Below are 13,767 nucleotides of genomic sequence, written 5' to 3'. Positions count from 1 at the left end.
TGTCCTGAAACCAGAGCAGCTGTGACAATCTGCATGACAGAGGCCTTGCACAGCAGGGCCTCCTGCACCTTTCTCCTTTTTCCTTAGCTGTCCTTTCAAAGGCCACACTTTTGCTTTGTTGACACTTTCTAATGTATGCTTTAATTTCAGCTCTTGTCTGTTTTTGGAGACACTGTATCCTGTACTGGCCTCAAATTCACCATCCTCCTCAGCATCATGGGAGCCCTGTTCCAGAATATAGGCAGGCTGGTCTTTCCACTGTGTCAGAATTTACTTTATAAATTACAAGAAACTCACAAGCTACCTTGATTTCATTGGCTGCAACTTATCAAGCAGCCCTGATTTCCTTAGATAGCTGGCTCTCCCAAGCTCTTTTACTGCAGTCTTAATTACTAATTAACTTTCAAAGTGCATATTAAATAGTGTGTGTGTGTGTGTGAGAGAGAGAGAGAGACAGAGAGAGAGAGAGAGAGAGAGAGAGAGAGAGAGAGAGAGAGAGAGAGAGAGAGAGAGAGAGAGAGAAAGGAGTTACAAAAAAGCAGAAGAGGGCGTTACTGGCAGTGGAGTCAATACGGATGGTGACTACTACTTAGGGTCACAGAAAAGTCAATGTCCAAACAGACTTTGAAAGTATTTGGCTCCAGGAAGGGCAAGCAGAGGACTGTTCTTTGTGTGCCTTGCAGAACCACTCAGCTTTTAAGTACACCTAGAGCCAAGTGGTAGAGTCTTCAAAAATGCTGTTGGCCTGACATGCAAACCAGGACCAGGTCTGTACCTAACCTTTCTAAGTTTCTATTATCCAGGCCCACAGGAAGGACTAGGGCCTCCCCTACCTGATAATGTCACACCCCTCTTCTAGGTCAGTTCCCCCATGATTCAAGATACAACGAGCACGCACTGGGTGGGGTGGGGTCACTTCATTGTAGACTGAGCAGAGCCAGGACTCAGTTCACAGTGGGTCAGCTCCAGAGCAACCCTCCTCCTGGAGAGATGTGGAGTCTGACACGGCTCCTCCTGAATATCTGGATCACCACTTCATCCTCCCACGATGCCATGGGCCGCCACATCTTTCAGCTCGGAAGGGTCAGATGACAATTCAGGGCAGGAATTGCATGGGCTAAAACTCCTTTAAAGAACCCCAAGCCTAAAGAACTGAAGGATATTTCTCTAGTTCATGAGCAGAGCAGGTCATTCCTTCATAGAGAATACATTAAAATGGAAAGAACCTCATGGGGAGCCCAATGGGGAACTGGCAAAGGACAAGAGCAGACAATGTGCAAAGCGGAGACACATGGCTAACCCAACAGATGCTGCTAAGCATAGATAGTCGGACAACACACTTATCTTCTTCTACCAAATGGCAACAGTGAAATCCAAAACATTTAGCTTATAAACACACATGTACCTAGACACTTTGGCATGTGGACCCCACTCTTGCCATCCATGGGGACTCTCCTGAGAATACTAGAGTGGTCCAAGGATCTTTGCATCTGCGGCACCTATGCTCAGGGTAAGGCCAGTGGGAGTGTGGCACAAGGTTGGGGTGAGGGCTCACCTTGCTCCACCTCCTCCAAGCACCAAAGCAATGGCATTGCCTGTCAGCACCCGTGCCAGGCGGGAAAAGTCTGAGTGACGGTCTGGTGGCCGTTGGAAAACGCGCGTGTACATTTCAACCTGAAAGGAGCCAAAGGAAGACAGAGGTTTGTGTGTTTCTCCAGCTAAAGGTTGGCATGTCCTGATTTGACTCATAGCCTCTCCTTTCCAGGACACAGGACACAGCATTAGCACCCAAGTGCCTGACAGGGTCCAAGCTCACCTGAGGGGTGCTGACCTAGAGGAAGCTTCTAACTGCCTAGGACCATAGAGCCCCTCAGGATGCCCTCACAGGAGTCTCTCCTCTGGCCCTTTATGTAGGGAGTGCTCTTGAGGCAAATGGTCCCAGACAGGGATGCAGTCAACAGATGCTGCCCATTGAATGGGCTGTAGCATGTGGACAGCACCAATGCTTCCCACCACCTAGTTTTCACACTGAGCCCAAAGAACTAAAGATGGTCCAAGGAAGAGGTGTCTTAGGATTGTATCTGCCTCTGCTCTGAAAGAATAGCACAGTGATCTAGCCATAATATCTCTTTAGGGCCCCAGCTAAGTGTGAGACTCTCACAGCCTTGATCCCTGAACCTAAGTCAAGCCCAGATTCCTGAGCTCACTGGTTCCCAGGTCTGGACGGCCTCTCTGTGCTTTGTGCTGTGACTTCCTCAACCTGCAAGGTAGCCCAAGAATCCCAAAGTTATGATCACAGAGTTCAGAAGCAGAATAGGCAAGCTCAGTAAGAACCCACAAGCCTTGATGTGCATAAAGAAGGAGAAAGACAGCTCTAGATGTATAACAGGAGGCCAGAGGTAGTGTAGTCAGAGCTAAGTCCTGCTGGGCCAGCCCACCAGGCCTCACCAACTTGGGCAAGCTCCTCTTAGAGAAGACACGGCGTGGGCAGCGGAGGTGCAAGTGGCCAGAGCACCAGCTCCGCATGTTGAGCCACTCCACTGTGCGGGCAGGCCCTGGACCGTCCTCTTTGTGCAGCAAGATCAGCTGCTTCTGGGCACGCACGGCTGTGTTCTCCAACATCCGCTCCAGCTAGAAGAGAATAAGGCATGGTCAGCAAGTCCAGGTAAGCCTGAGGGCTGAAAACAGAACAGAACCAAGGACCGCCACAGAGCTGTCTCCAGGGTTGACACTCAGCACTGCCCTGATAGCTGGCCCCCAAACAGTGTGGGATGGGTCTAGTTAGTAGCCGGGCTGGAAAGATGGCTACTAACACCCTGACCACATGGTCCACTAACTGCTGGTGGCCAACACGGGTACCAGGGGTGCTGGGGGGAGTATGAGACAAGAGTGCTTCCCCCCGCGTCTCAAACACTGCCGTGTGACTGTAGGCTGTCACCTTCACAGACGACGCACTTTTTGGGCACCTGCCTTACAAAATAGCACTGCTCCTGAACAATGGGAACAGACATCAGAGGGGCTGACTTTAGCTGCTCCAGGATTAGACAGGTAGGGCAGATGCTTGAGATGGAAGCTCAGCAGGTAGAGCAGAGAGGAGATGGGCACACTAATTCAAATGACGAGGAATCACCTCATACTGCTTAGTTAAAGGGCATGAATGGAGCCAGAGTTCCTTCTCCTGAGAAGGACGTGAGCTCTTCAGCCGCACCTGCAGCCATTCACAACCGGGGAAGCAACTTGGCAGCGTCTAGTAAGTACACACATTTCCTTTGGGGTCAGCAACTTGAAAGTATCTGAAGATAACTCGACCTTGCTTGTTACTATAAAGTAACAGGTAGAGACTGTATGGTGGGCACTCACAAACGGAAAACCAAACAGCCATAAAAAAATGGGTAAAACAGTGGGATCTTTATCAATCCTGGTATCGATGAAAAAGTAAATTTCATGAGGGATGGTGGTGGCACACGCTTTAATCTTAGCATGTGGAAGGCAGAGGCAGGAGGATCTCTAGGGTTCAAGTCCAACCTGGTCTACACAGTGAGTTCCAGGACAGACAGGGCTGCACAAATAAACCCTGTCTTCAAAAATCAAAACGAACAAACAAACACAATTTCAGAATGATATAAAACGGCACTATTTCTATATAATCTTTAGGCGTGAACATAGCAGAGGTCTCTAAAGAGACCAGCAAACACGTGGGTACGGAAAGATAGACGGGTCTGGGCTGGAAGCCCCCTGAGCACTCACCTCGCCCACTGCTGGCTCTTGCTCCCCCAAGCCCACAATGAGGATGCAGTCAGCCTGCCTGATGCAGCGCTGGGTCCAGGGTGTGAGTGTGCTGTCTGCTTGATATAGCACAATCCGGTGGATGTCCTCCTGCTGCCCCAGCCAGCTGGATAGCCGGTACTCATGGATACTGAAAGACATAAGGCAGCACCTCACCTTTTTTTTAAAACAAAATTTAAATTAAAATTTAAAAGAAAAGAGTTTTTTGAGACAGGGTCTCACGGTATAGCACAGGCTGGCCTGGAACTCCCTATGTAGACTAGGGAGCCTCAAACTCACAGAGACTGGCCAGCCTCTGCCTCCTGAGTGCTGGCACCTCATCATCTATGGGGTCTCCTAAGGCTCCTCATCTTCATTAGCACCTCTCCCACAGAGCAGCAGTGGGTGCTTGGAACTGGGCAGTTGAGCAGAGGCTGTGGCCACGCCTAGAAGTTGGGGGCTTAAGAGAAGGTGAGATGCAGAGCTGCCTATATGGTAAGGAGGGCATTGTTGTCTCCTGGGACCTCTGATGATGGTACCCAAGTACATATAAAGACTAGAGGGTATAGCTGGACAAGGAACATGCTAGAATGTGCAGACACCAAGGCACAGGGTTAATGAGGTCCATCTCAAGACTATGCCAGGACAGCTAAGAAGGAAGTTCAGGTTGACTAAATTTCTCTCCATGGGACCATAAGGGGGTCACCTTGTGCGCACCTGTCTAGAGCAGCGGAACCAAGGCGTTGTTTGATGTTGTCACTGGTCAGCAGCAGGACAGGACCTGAGAACAACCACCCATTTCACAAGTCTGTCCCAGCAGCCACCTCTAAGAGTGCTTACACCTTGTCCTGAGGTCAGCTCCCTGGGAGGGACTGCTGGCAATGGGGATGCAGCAAGTTTTTAAGCTGCCTCTCCAAATCTGGGTCTCCTGTTGACATATGAACCAAGTCTTTGCAATCCTGCCATCACGTGTGTGGACACAAGCTAGGGCAAGGGCAGCATGCAGCAGTAAACCCTGAAATCCTGTAATTTCCCAAAGAAACATCTGCAGTGGCCTGGATCCAAATCTAGTTCATTCACATACAGATGCCAAGCGTTCCCATCCATGCCTCTCAGATTAGCCCAGGAAAGGTCAGTGGTGGCTCAGAGGCAATGCAGAGTGGAGAGCACCGGTCACTCTCAGAAGCTGCCTCAAGAGTACACTGGCTATAGGTAGAAAAGAGCCTAGCAGTGGGAAAGCCAATGATGATATACAAGGAGACCTAAATCATTCTTCTTTAATGGTGTTTAGCCTGCATAGCCTGCACATATGACTGTGTGAGGGTGTTTGATCCACTAGGACTAAACTTACAGACAGTTGTGAGCTGCCATGCGGTTGACTGGGAATTGAACCCGGGTCCTCTGGAAGATCAGCCAGTGATCTTAACCACTGAGCCATCTCTCCAGCCCTTTAAATCATTTTTAACAAGCCAGCTGTTGTAACTCAGCCTTTAATCCCAGCACTTAGAAAGCAGAGGCAGGTGGATCTCTGTGAGTTCAAGGCTAGCCTGGTCTACATGCTTTCAGTTAGTCTAGGCTAGAGCTACTCAGACATTGTCTCAAAAAACAAAACAAAAATCATTCTCAACAAGCTCATCCAAGAGTGTATAATTAAGAGCTAATTCAGGCTGGGTGATGGTGGTGCATGCCTTTAATACCAGCACTCGGGAGGCAGAGGCAGGCCGATCTCTGAGTTTGAGGCCAGCCCGGTCTACAGAGTGAATTTCTCAGGGCTACCCAGAGAAACTCTGTTTCAAAAAAAATACAAACAAATGAACACAAAGACTAAATAGCTAATTCATAATACACTCCCCGCAACACACACACACACACACACACACACACACACACGGGGTGGGGGGTGGGGGTCTTAGGCTCCAGCGCCTTGAACTCCTAAATTCAAGCAATTGCCCCAGCTCTGCATTTCAAGTAGCTAGGCCTACAAGCGAACACCACTGCATCTGCCAACAGTATCATATTTTAATTAGCAGCAGTTTCTGAGAGGCACACAGAATAAGGGCATCTTTACAGTTGGGAAGGCTGCCGCAGTGTGCTTATCACAACTCTCATTAAATTGTGCAAATGGAGCCAGGCATGGTGGCACCTGCCTGCAGAGACAAGAGGATCTTGGGGAGTTCCAGGCCAGCCTGGCCTATACAGTGAGTTCCAGATCAGCCTTGTCTCAAAAAAATTAAGAACAACCAGAACAACAACAACAACAAAGCCAGTGGAAACATTTTAAGCAGGCAAATCTGTCCCAGTACGGAGGTGAAAAGAAAGGGCAGCAGGTCCTATATGCACTTTGAGGCCAATGCTTCCTCAGCCTGGACAGTAGTAGATGGGGCACCACCATCTCCACCTCCTCCTGTTAAGAGGCCTTCCTGCATGAGATAGATGGATTCTCGCTACATATAACATCAAGGTGCTGGTCTGGCCCCAGGCTAGATCCACTCACCCCCAGGTACTTCTCTGTCTAAGCGCCCTTGCTAGATTTGGGAGCTAGAAAAGAAGTGCAGAGCTCCCTAGAGATTGTATTCTAGGCTCTCACGGTCGAGACTTCCAGCTCTTCCCTTAGACAACGCTGATCGTGTCTCTGCCAAAGGCTCTGGGTTCTGTGGAGGGAGGCAGGATGCTTCCTCCTGCAGAGCACAAGGTAGGCCAGCCTAGTTGAGGGGAGCCCCTGGCCTCATTGGAAGCAGGTATCCCAAAAGTCAGGAGGCTCACCAGAACTACCTGTCTCTACTTTGAGGGGTGTAGCCCAAGGCAGCATCCAGCCAGGTTGCTATCCCAGGTCCCTGCAGGCTTGGACAGCACTGCACCAGGCTGCCTCACAGCTTCGCTGCTAGGTTCCCAGATCCAGAGAAGCTAGAGGAGAGGGGAACACCTCCCACGACAAAAGAAAACTTCTCTGCCTGGATTCTTCACAAGCAATAACAACCTTGGAAATGAAAGGATCGTACCAAAGGCAGCCACCTGACTCAAGGCAAAGGTAGGCACAATGTGGCTTTTCTAAATGAGGGTTCTGGTTCAACTGACAGGACAGTTCTCCCCTTTCTTACTTGTAGTTCTCAAGAATCAGCATGGGGTGTGCTGGTTCCTGAGATAGGAAGGGGCAGGTCAAGAGAGCTGGGCTCAGCTTCTGCTCTTAGACGCAGAATATTCTCCAACATTTTGACCCAGCGAGTCCTGTCCCATGGGGTATAATGCCCAAGGCAGGCTGCTTTCCAGGTTCCTGGGCCCTAGAGACCAGCTGATATTGAACCAGTGCACTGTTGTTCCTTGCTGCCCACTCAAAGAAACTTGCTCTGGTTGTGTGGCAATTTCCTCCTAGATAAAAAACAGATAAAGGCACAAGCCTTTAATCCCAGCACTCAGAAAACAGAAACAGGCAGATCTCTGTGAATTCAAAGCTAGCGTCTTCTATAGAACGAGTGCCAGGACAGGCTCCAAAGCTACAGGGAAACCCTGTCTCGGGGGTGGGGGGACTCCCATCTTTGAGGAAAGTTGATTGACACACAGGATATTAAAGGGGGAGAAACAATGGGATGTTATAAGGGAAGATGAAGTATTCCATCCTTGAGGCAAGTTCTATAAGCTAAGGAAGTAAACAATTCTACATAAATCTAGGAAGTCACTCAAACTAACCAGATTCAGTAGGCTCTTCCCTCCCCAAGGATATATAAGCATCAAGAACTGCGGAGAGACACTGTCTCAGACCAGCTGAATGACCTACAAGAAGCAGATTAGCCAAGTACCTGAAAGAAGCTACCTGAGAAGGACACTCTTCAAGATGTTAAACTGCCTATTGTTACGTAGTGAGCTCTAGGTTTTCAGCTTTCATGGTTGTCACCCAGACTGGGGTGGGCTTTTGGTGATGCTGCTGTCTTTGAGTTATTTCTGCTCTTGTAATTAACCCTTCACCCAGATTCCTATAAGAAACTGAATAAAACTTACTGGTTCACTGAGTTTGGTGGTATCCGTACTTTAGTTTTTTATTGGTTCCCTATCAGGGTCGAGTAGCAAGCCACTTGCTCATGTTTTGTTGTGGAACATCTGCACACTGTATGAAGATGCGCTGCTGTGATTGGTCGACAGCTAGGCAGGAGGTATGGGTGGGATATCCAGGAAGAGAAAGAACTCTAAGAAGAAAGGAGGAGTCACCAGGTAGATATGGATAGGAAACAGGAGGTGCATGATGAAGAGAGATAATGCCACATGGCAGAACGTAGATTAGTATAAATGGATTAAGTTTTAACATCTAGTTGAGACAAGCCTAAGCTAAAGGCCAACCTTTCATAATTAATAGGAAGTCTTCGTGTTGTTATTTTGGAGTTGACAATTCAAAGGTAGTCTGACAAGAGAGCTTGCTACAATGTTTCCCCAGGAGCAGTGTAACGTACATGTGTGCATCTTGTGTGTAACTATTCTCTCTCTGACCAGATGCAGACCAGCTGATAAGCAGAGCACTGTTTGGTGAAGGCAACCCAAAGACATGATTCAAGAAATAAGTAGCCAGTAAGGTTTACTTGCATTATATAAAAATCCCTACTCTGTAAAAGGCACTGTTCAGTGAACGAAATGACAAGTCACTGGCCAGGAAAATATAGTCACAAAAGAAATGTCTTATGGAAAACTTATCTAAAATAGATATAATAGACTCTTGAATTTCAACAATATGAAAACAACCAGGGAGCCTGGAGAGATGGCTGAGTTTGCCAAGTACTTGTCATGCAAGCCCGAGGACCTGCATTCAGATTCCTAGCGCTGGCGGGACAGAGACAGGAGACTCCTGGAGCTTGCCAGCTGGCTAGCCTAGCTGAATCAGTGATACACAGATGAACACAGCACATGAAAAAAGATCCTGCATCACACACCATAAGGGAAACCATAAAGAGATTAGTGGTTTCCACATCTGTTTGGAAGAAGGGATGAGTAGGCAGAGCAGAGGACCCTTAGGACAATTGATTGAAGCCACCTTGAGTGACACTGGAGTAGTGAACACACACACACACACACACACACACACCCCTCGCATGCCCACTCTGAACCCTGGGCAGTGGTGAACTGAAACAAGCTCCGCTCTGATAAGGAATGCTGATGGTGGGGATAGCTGTGCATGGTGAGGGAGCAGGGATGCATGTGAAATCCATACGACAACCCAAGTTGGCTTTACTCCTACAACTCTTCACAAACCAAAGGTCTGTTTCTTTCTTTATTTATTTATGGCGTCAAGGTCTTTCTATGTAGCGGTGACTGGCTTAGCACTTACTATGAAGATCAGGCGGGCTTAAATTTGCAGCAATCTTCCTGCCTCTGCCTCCCAAGAGCTGAGATGACAGATGTGTATCATCTTTAAAAGTAAGTCCCCTTCCCCACCAGCCTCCACAGTAAGAAAACTAATGGCCAATTAGAGAAGGAGAAAAGGAGACTGGGGTGCAGTTGAAAGTGTAGGTGCTTGTTTAGCATGCATGAGGCCCTGGGTTCTACCCCAGCAGTCAATAACACAAAAGCAGAAAGAAAAAAAGCAAGGAAGAAGAATATATGAATAGACATTTCATCAAGAGAATACATATAGAGAGCGAATCCGTACACAAAATGTTTAGTGCCATAAGCCAACAGAGAAAAGCAAATTAAAATTAGTGTGTGTGGATCAGGCATGGTGGCACATTCCTTTAACCCCAGCACTCAGGAAGCAGAGGCTGTGGAGCTCTGTGAGTTCAAGGTCAGCCTGGTCTACAGAGTGAATTCTTGGCCAGCAAAGGCTACAAAGTAAGACCGTTTCAAAAAAAGAAAAAAAAAAAAACAAAAAAACAAGCTATAAATAAACAACGACAAAAAAAAAACCTCAAGAGTTGAAGAAATTAAAGCGCTTCAGACCAGCCAAGACAACATAGTGAGAACCTGTCTCAAAAAAAAAATAAGAGTAAATAAATGAAAAAATAAAATTAAGGCATGCTATAGCTATGTCCCTATTAAAATAGCTAAAATTAAAATAGTGATGACACAATATTGGCAAGGATGTGAGGAAACTGGTCCTCACACGCTGCTGTTGGGAATACAAATACTACAGCTACTGTGGAGAAAACCTGGCCGCTTACTATTAGACTGACACACTCAGACACCAGAGAAATGAAAAAATTCCATCCATTACACAAATGGTCACAACAATTTAATTTACAACATTCCCAGCTGGAAACTATGCAAACACCCTTCAATAACGTGTGGCTAGAGAAATTGAAATGTGTCTTGGGTGGTGTCAATGTACTGTAGCAATAAGAAGAAAGCAAGCCATGTTTGCTTTGGCAGCGTATATACTAAAAATGAATAAAAATAATACAAAGATTAGCATGGCATCTGAAAAAGAAAGATATTCCAATTTGTAAAGGGTTTCATATTTAAAAAAAGAAAGAAAATCTCATGTGGGCACACGCTATGATTCTATGTTTATAAATTTCTCAGAACGACAAAAATCAGAGATTAAGGAGAATTGTTTGGATGTCAGTGAGAAGGGTGTTGATACATTGTGGCAGCTTTAAAGTGGAAGCTAGAAGGGTTTCTATGGCAATGAGGGTTTTGCAGTGCTGGTATGGGCCTGATGCCCATGTCAAAGGAGGGGCAATGCGCATTTACATACATATATGTGCAGGTATACAAACACAAGAACAGCTAATGATTCTGGGCTGACCTTTGAGTAGTCTTAGCATCCATCCTATGTGGCGTTATCATTGGAAAACATTGGGAAAGATTAGGGGCCTTTCTTTACTTCACCATTTCTTGTGATTCCATAATTATTTTGAAATAAAAAAGTTTTCTCCACAGAGAACCTTGACACTGTACTGGATGCAGCCTAAACAATCTGACCAATGTCACCGAAAATGAAAGGAATTTTCTATACACCTACAATATGGACTGCAAAACAAAGATGAAGACTATCAAACAAGCCAAGTATGGTGGCGCACGCCTTTAATCCCAGCACTCTGGAAGCAGAGGCAGGCTGATCTCTGTGAGTTCAAGACCAGCCTGGTCTACATAGAGAATCCCAGAACAGCCAGGGCTACACAGTATGTGAGACTCGGTCTTAAAAAAAAAAAAAAAAAAAAAGCAATAAACCCAATAATTTTAAACTATATATATATCACAACATTGAGCTTTTAAGAATAATTTATAAATAATAGAAACTGTGGTATCTTTCAATTTTACAGATCTTTGGTTTACATTATTTAATGTTTTATTTCAGTGGTTCTCAACCTTCCTAATGCTTCGATCCTTTAATACAGTTCTTCATGCTGTGGTGACCCCAACCATAAAATTATTTCATCGCTACTTCATAACTGTAATTTTGCTACTGTTATGAACTGTAATGTAAATATCAGATATACAGGATATCTGATGTGCGACCCACAGGTTAAGAACCACTGTTCTATATCATTTAAGTATCCGCAGGATAGAGGATATGTTTGTGCTGTACTGAAATAGATATCCCAAATAGTATCTTGTTTATGATCACTGGACATAGGGACTGCATTCACTATTATACCACTTTACAGAGACATTCCTGAAACTTTTACTATAACATACCATGAGTATATATAATCATATCTCACTTCAAAATTACATGAACACTTGTAAATAAAATGTTAAGAAAAGAGGCCTTGACCCTCTGCACATGGGTGGCAGTTGTATAGCTAGGTCTATCTGAGCAGCCCCTGGCAGAAGGACCATGATCTATCCCTAGTGCATGAGCTAGCTTGTCAGAGCCCATCCCCTATGGTGGGATGCAATACTCAGCCTTAATGCAGCGGGGGCGGGGACTTTGGTCCTGCCTCAACTTAATGGGCCAGGCTTTGTTGACTCCCTATGGGAGCCCTTACTCTTGGGAGGAGTAGATGGGTGTGCTGTGGGGTAGAGGTGGGGGGTTGGAAAAGGGAGAGGGAGAATTGTGGTTGGAATGTGAAACAAATTTTAAAAAATCATTAAAGAGGGCTGGAGAGATGACTCAGTGGTTAAGAGCACTGCCTGCTCTTCCAAAGGTCCTGAGTTCAATTCCCAGCAACCACATGGTGGCTCACAACCATCTGTAATGAGGTCTGGTGCCCTCTTCTGGCCTGTAGGCATACACACAGATAGAATACTGTATACATAATGAATAAATAAATATTTTTAAAAAAGAAAAAAGAAGCGCCAGGCGGTGGTAGCACACACCTTTAATCCAAGCACTCGGGAGGCAGAGGCAGGCAGATCTCTGTGAGTTCGAGGCCAGCCTGGTCTACAAGAGCTAGTTCCAGGACAGGCTCCAAAGCTACAGAGAAACCCTGTCTCGAAAAAAAAAAGAAAGAAAAAGAAAAAGAAAAAAGAAAAACAGAATACCTTACAAACTTGGAAATCCTCAAGAACTCTCCTGAGTTTTAATTTCTTATTCTTAGATTCCAAAATTTTGAGCATATATTTGTTGGTTGATCTGCACTTGTGGAGGAGTGGCTGCACATGACTGTGGAGGTCAGAGGATAGCTTGTGGGAGCTGGTTCTCTCCTCCTACCATGTAGGTACTGGGGATCAAACTTAAGTTGTCAGGCTTGGTGTAAAACATCTTTAACTGCTGAGCCATCTTGCCAAGCCAGGGCTCTAAAATTTAACAGCTTCTTCCTGATGGACGATCAGCTCTGGGTTTCATCCTAGGACTAATATACTCCAGCTGTTGACCCAAGAGTGGTCTCGTTCTAACCAACCCCCTACTAAAGCTACCTGATCCCATCCAAGCATTTTTCCATTTTCCATCAGGTCAGCCAGTTCCAACACCCACTCCAGCAAGCAGGGTGCTGGCATATACTTCTAGCAGCCTCAGAACCCAAAACGAGGGTCCTGTGATGGGGGATGCCTATACAAAGGAGTCTCCTAATGTTTCTGGGGCCCTCCATCTCAGGGTTCCTAACACATCATATACTATTACATTCTCTGTGCCCATGAAGATCTCGGAGCCTGGAATTCCCTTAATGTGGAAAGTTCCCTTAGAGTAGCGCCTCCCCTAGGTCAAGTCCACCCAGAGTGTAGAGGGCAGCCCACAGCTCCGGAGGAACCGACTAATTTTTACCTTCAGGACTTCTATGGAGCTTACCAATGGCACTGAGGGCATGCTGGAGTTCCAGGGCAAAGGCAGTTAGGGGCACATCCTCAGACACAGGCATTGCTGCTACCGTGGACAAGTTGCCAGGTGGGTTGCCCAAGTCCCATTTGTTGTTTTCTGTGTAAAGCCCAAGCTGGTGACCTGTAAGCACAGAACCAGGAGTCAATTTGGAACGTTAGGCCACCGGTTTCCAAAGTCCCAGATGACACAGGGCGCCACCAAGAAGGATCAGAGTCCTGCTTTCACTCTTACAGTGACTAAAGCAGGCCCTTGGATCAATACCAATCTAATGTGTTCTAGTTTTGGCCCAGCCTGAATTATCTTGACCCTCCAGAGCTTAGGAATTCAAGGAGCAAGAAAATTTGGAAAACGTTTTGTCAGATGAGAGCCCCCGCCCCAATGGTCTCACTATGTAGCCTGGGCTGGCCTCAGCTCCGCCTCTCTTAATGGGATACATACAAGCCTGGAAGAACTCGCTCTCTATAGCTTTTGTTTTTTAATCACCCTGGAAACTGGAAACTAAGAAGAGCAACAAACACACCTTTATCATTTCTTAGCCACATGGATTTTCAAAAACCAAAGGAAGCAGAGAATAAATGAGGAAGGTCATTCTGGGGCAGGGGCAGGAGCATCCTAGGGAGACACCAGAAGTGACCCCTGAAGGAGAAATTGAAGCCAGAAGAGATTTCCTAAGACCAGGATATCCAAAGGTTCCACGGTGCCTCACCCAGACACAAAGAGCCTGAACCTCCTCCCAGGGCCCTACCCAGCTGCAGGGGCTAAGGGCCACTCAACTAACACAAGTGCAAGACCAAAGACGTTTTTGTTTGCTATCCTGTAGC

At 46.5% G+C, this 13,767-nt stretch overlaps 1 protein-coding gene across 2 annotated transcripts in view; it reads right to left on the bottom strand.

Moving 5' to 3' along the window:
* Pnpla7 (patatin like phospholipase domain containing 7) overlaps nt 1-13,767 on the bottom strand; it is a 71,724-nt gene that overhangs the window by 7,866 nt on the left and 50,091 nt on the right. For both annotated transcript variants that reach the window (XM_038337432.1, XM_038337433.1), the window contains exons 21-25: nt 12,917-13,066; nt 4,483-4,546; nt 3,748-3,916; nt 2,449-2,631; nt 1,556-1,674 (exon numbers count right to left, since the gene is read on the bottom strand). In XM_038337432.1, the coding sequence (XP_038193360.1) occupies nt 1,556-1,674; nt 2,449-2,631; nt 3,748-3,916; nt 4,483-4,546; nt 12,917-13,066 (685 nt within the window). The remainder of the gene's footprint in view (nt 1-1,555; nt 1,675-2,448; nt 2,632-3,747; nt 3,917-4,482; nt 4,547-12,916; nt 13,067-13,767) is intronic.

This window comes from Arvicola amphibius, chromosome 7, assembly GCF_903992535.2.
Source record: "Arvicola amphibius chromosome 7, mArvAmp1.2, whole genome shotgun sequence".
NCBI lineage: Eukaryota > Metazoa > Chordata > Mammalia > Rodentia > Cricetidae > Arvicola > Arvicola amphibius.
The sequence above is the reverse complement of the archived record's forward strand: the minus strand, read 5'-3'. Positions and strand labels throughout refer to the sequence as shown.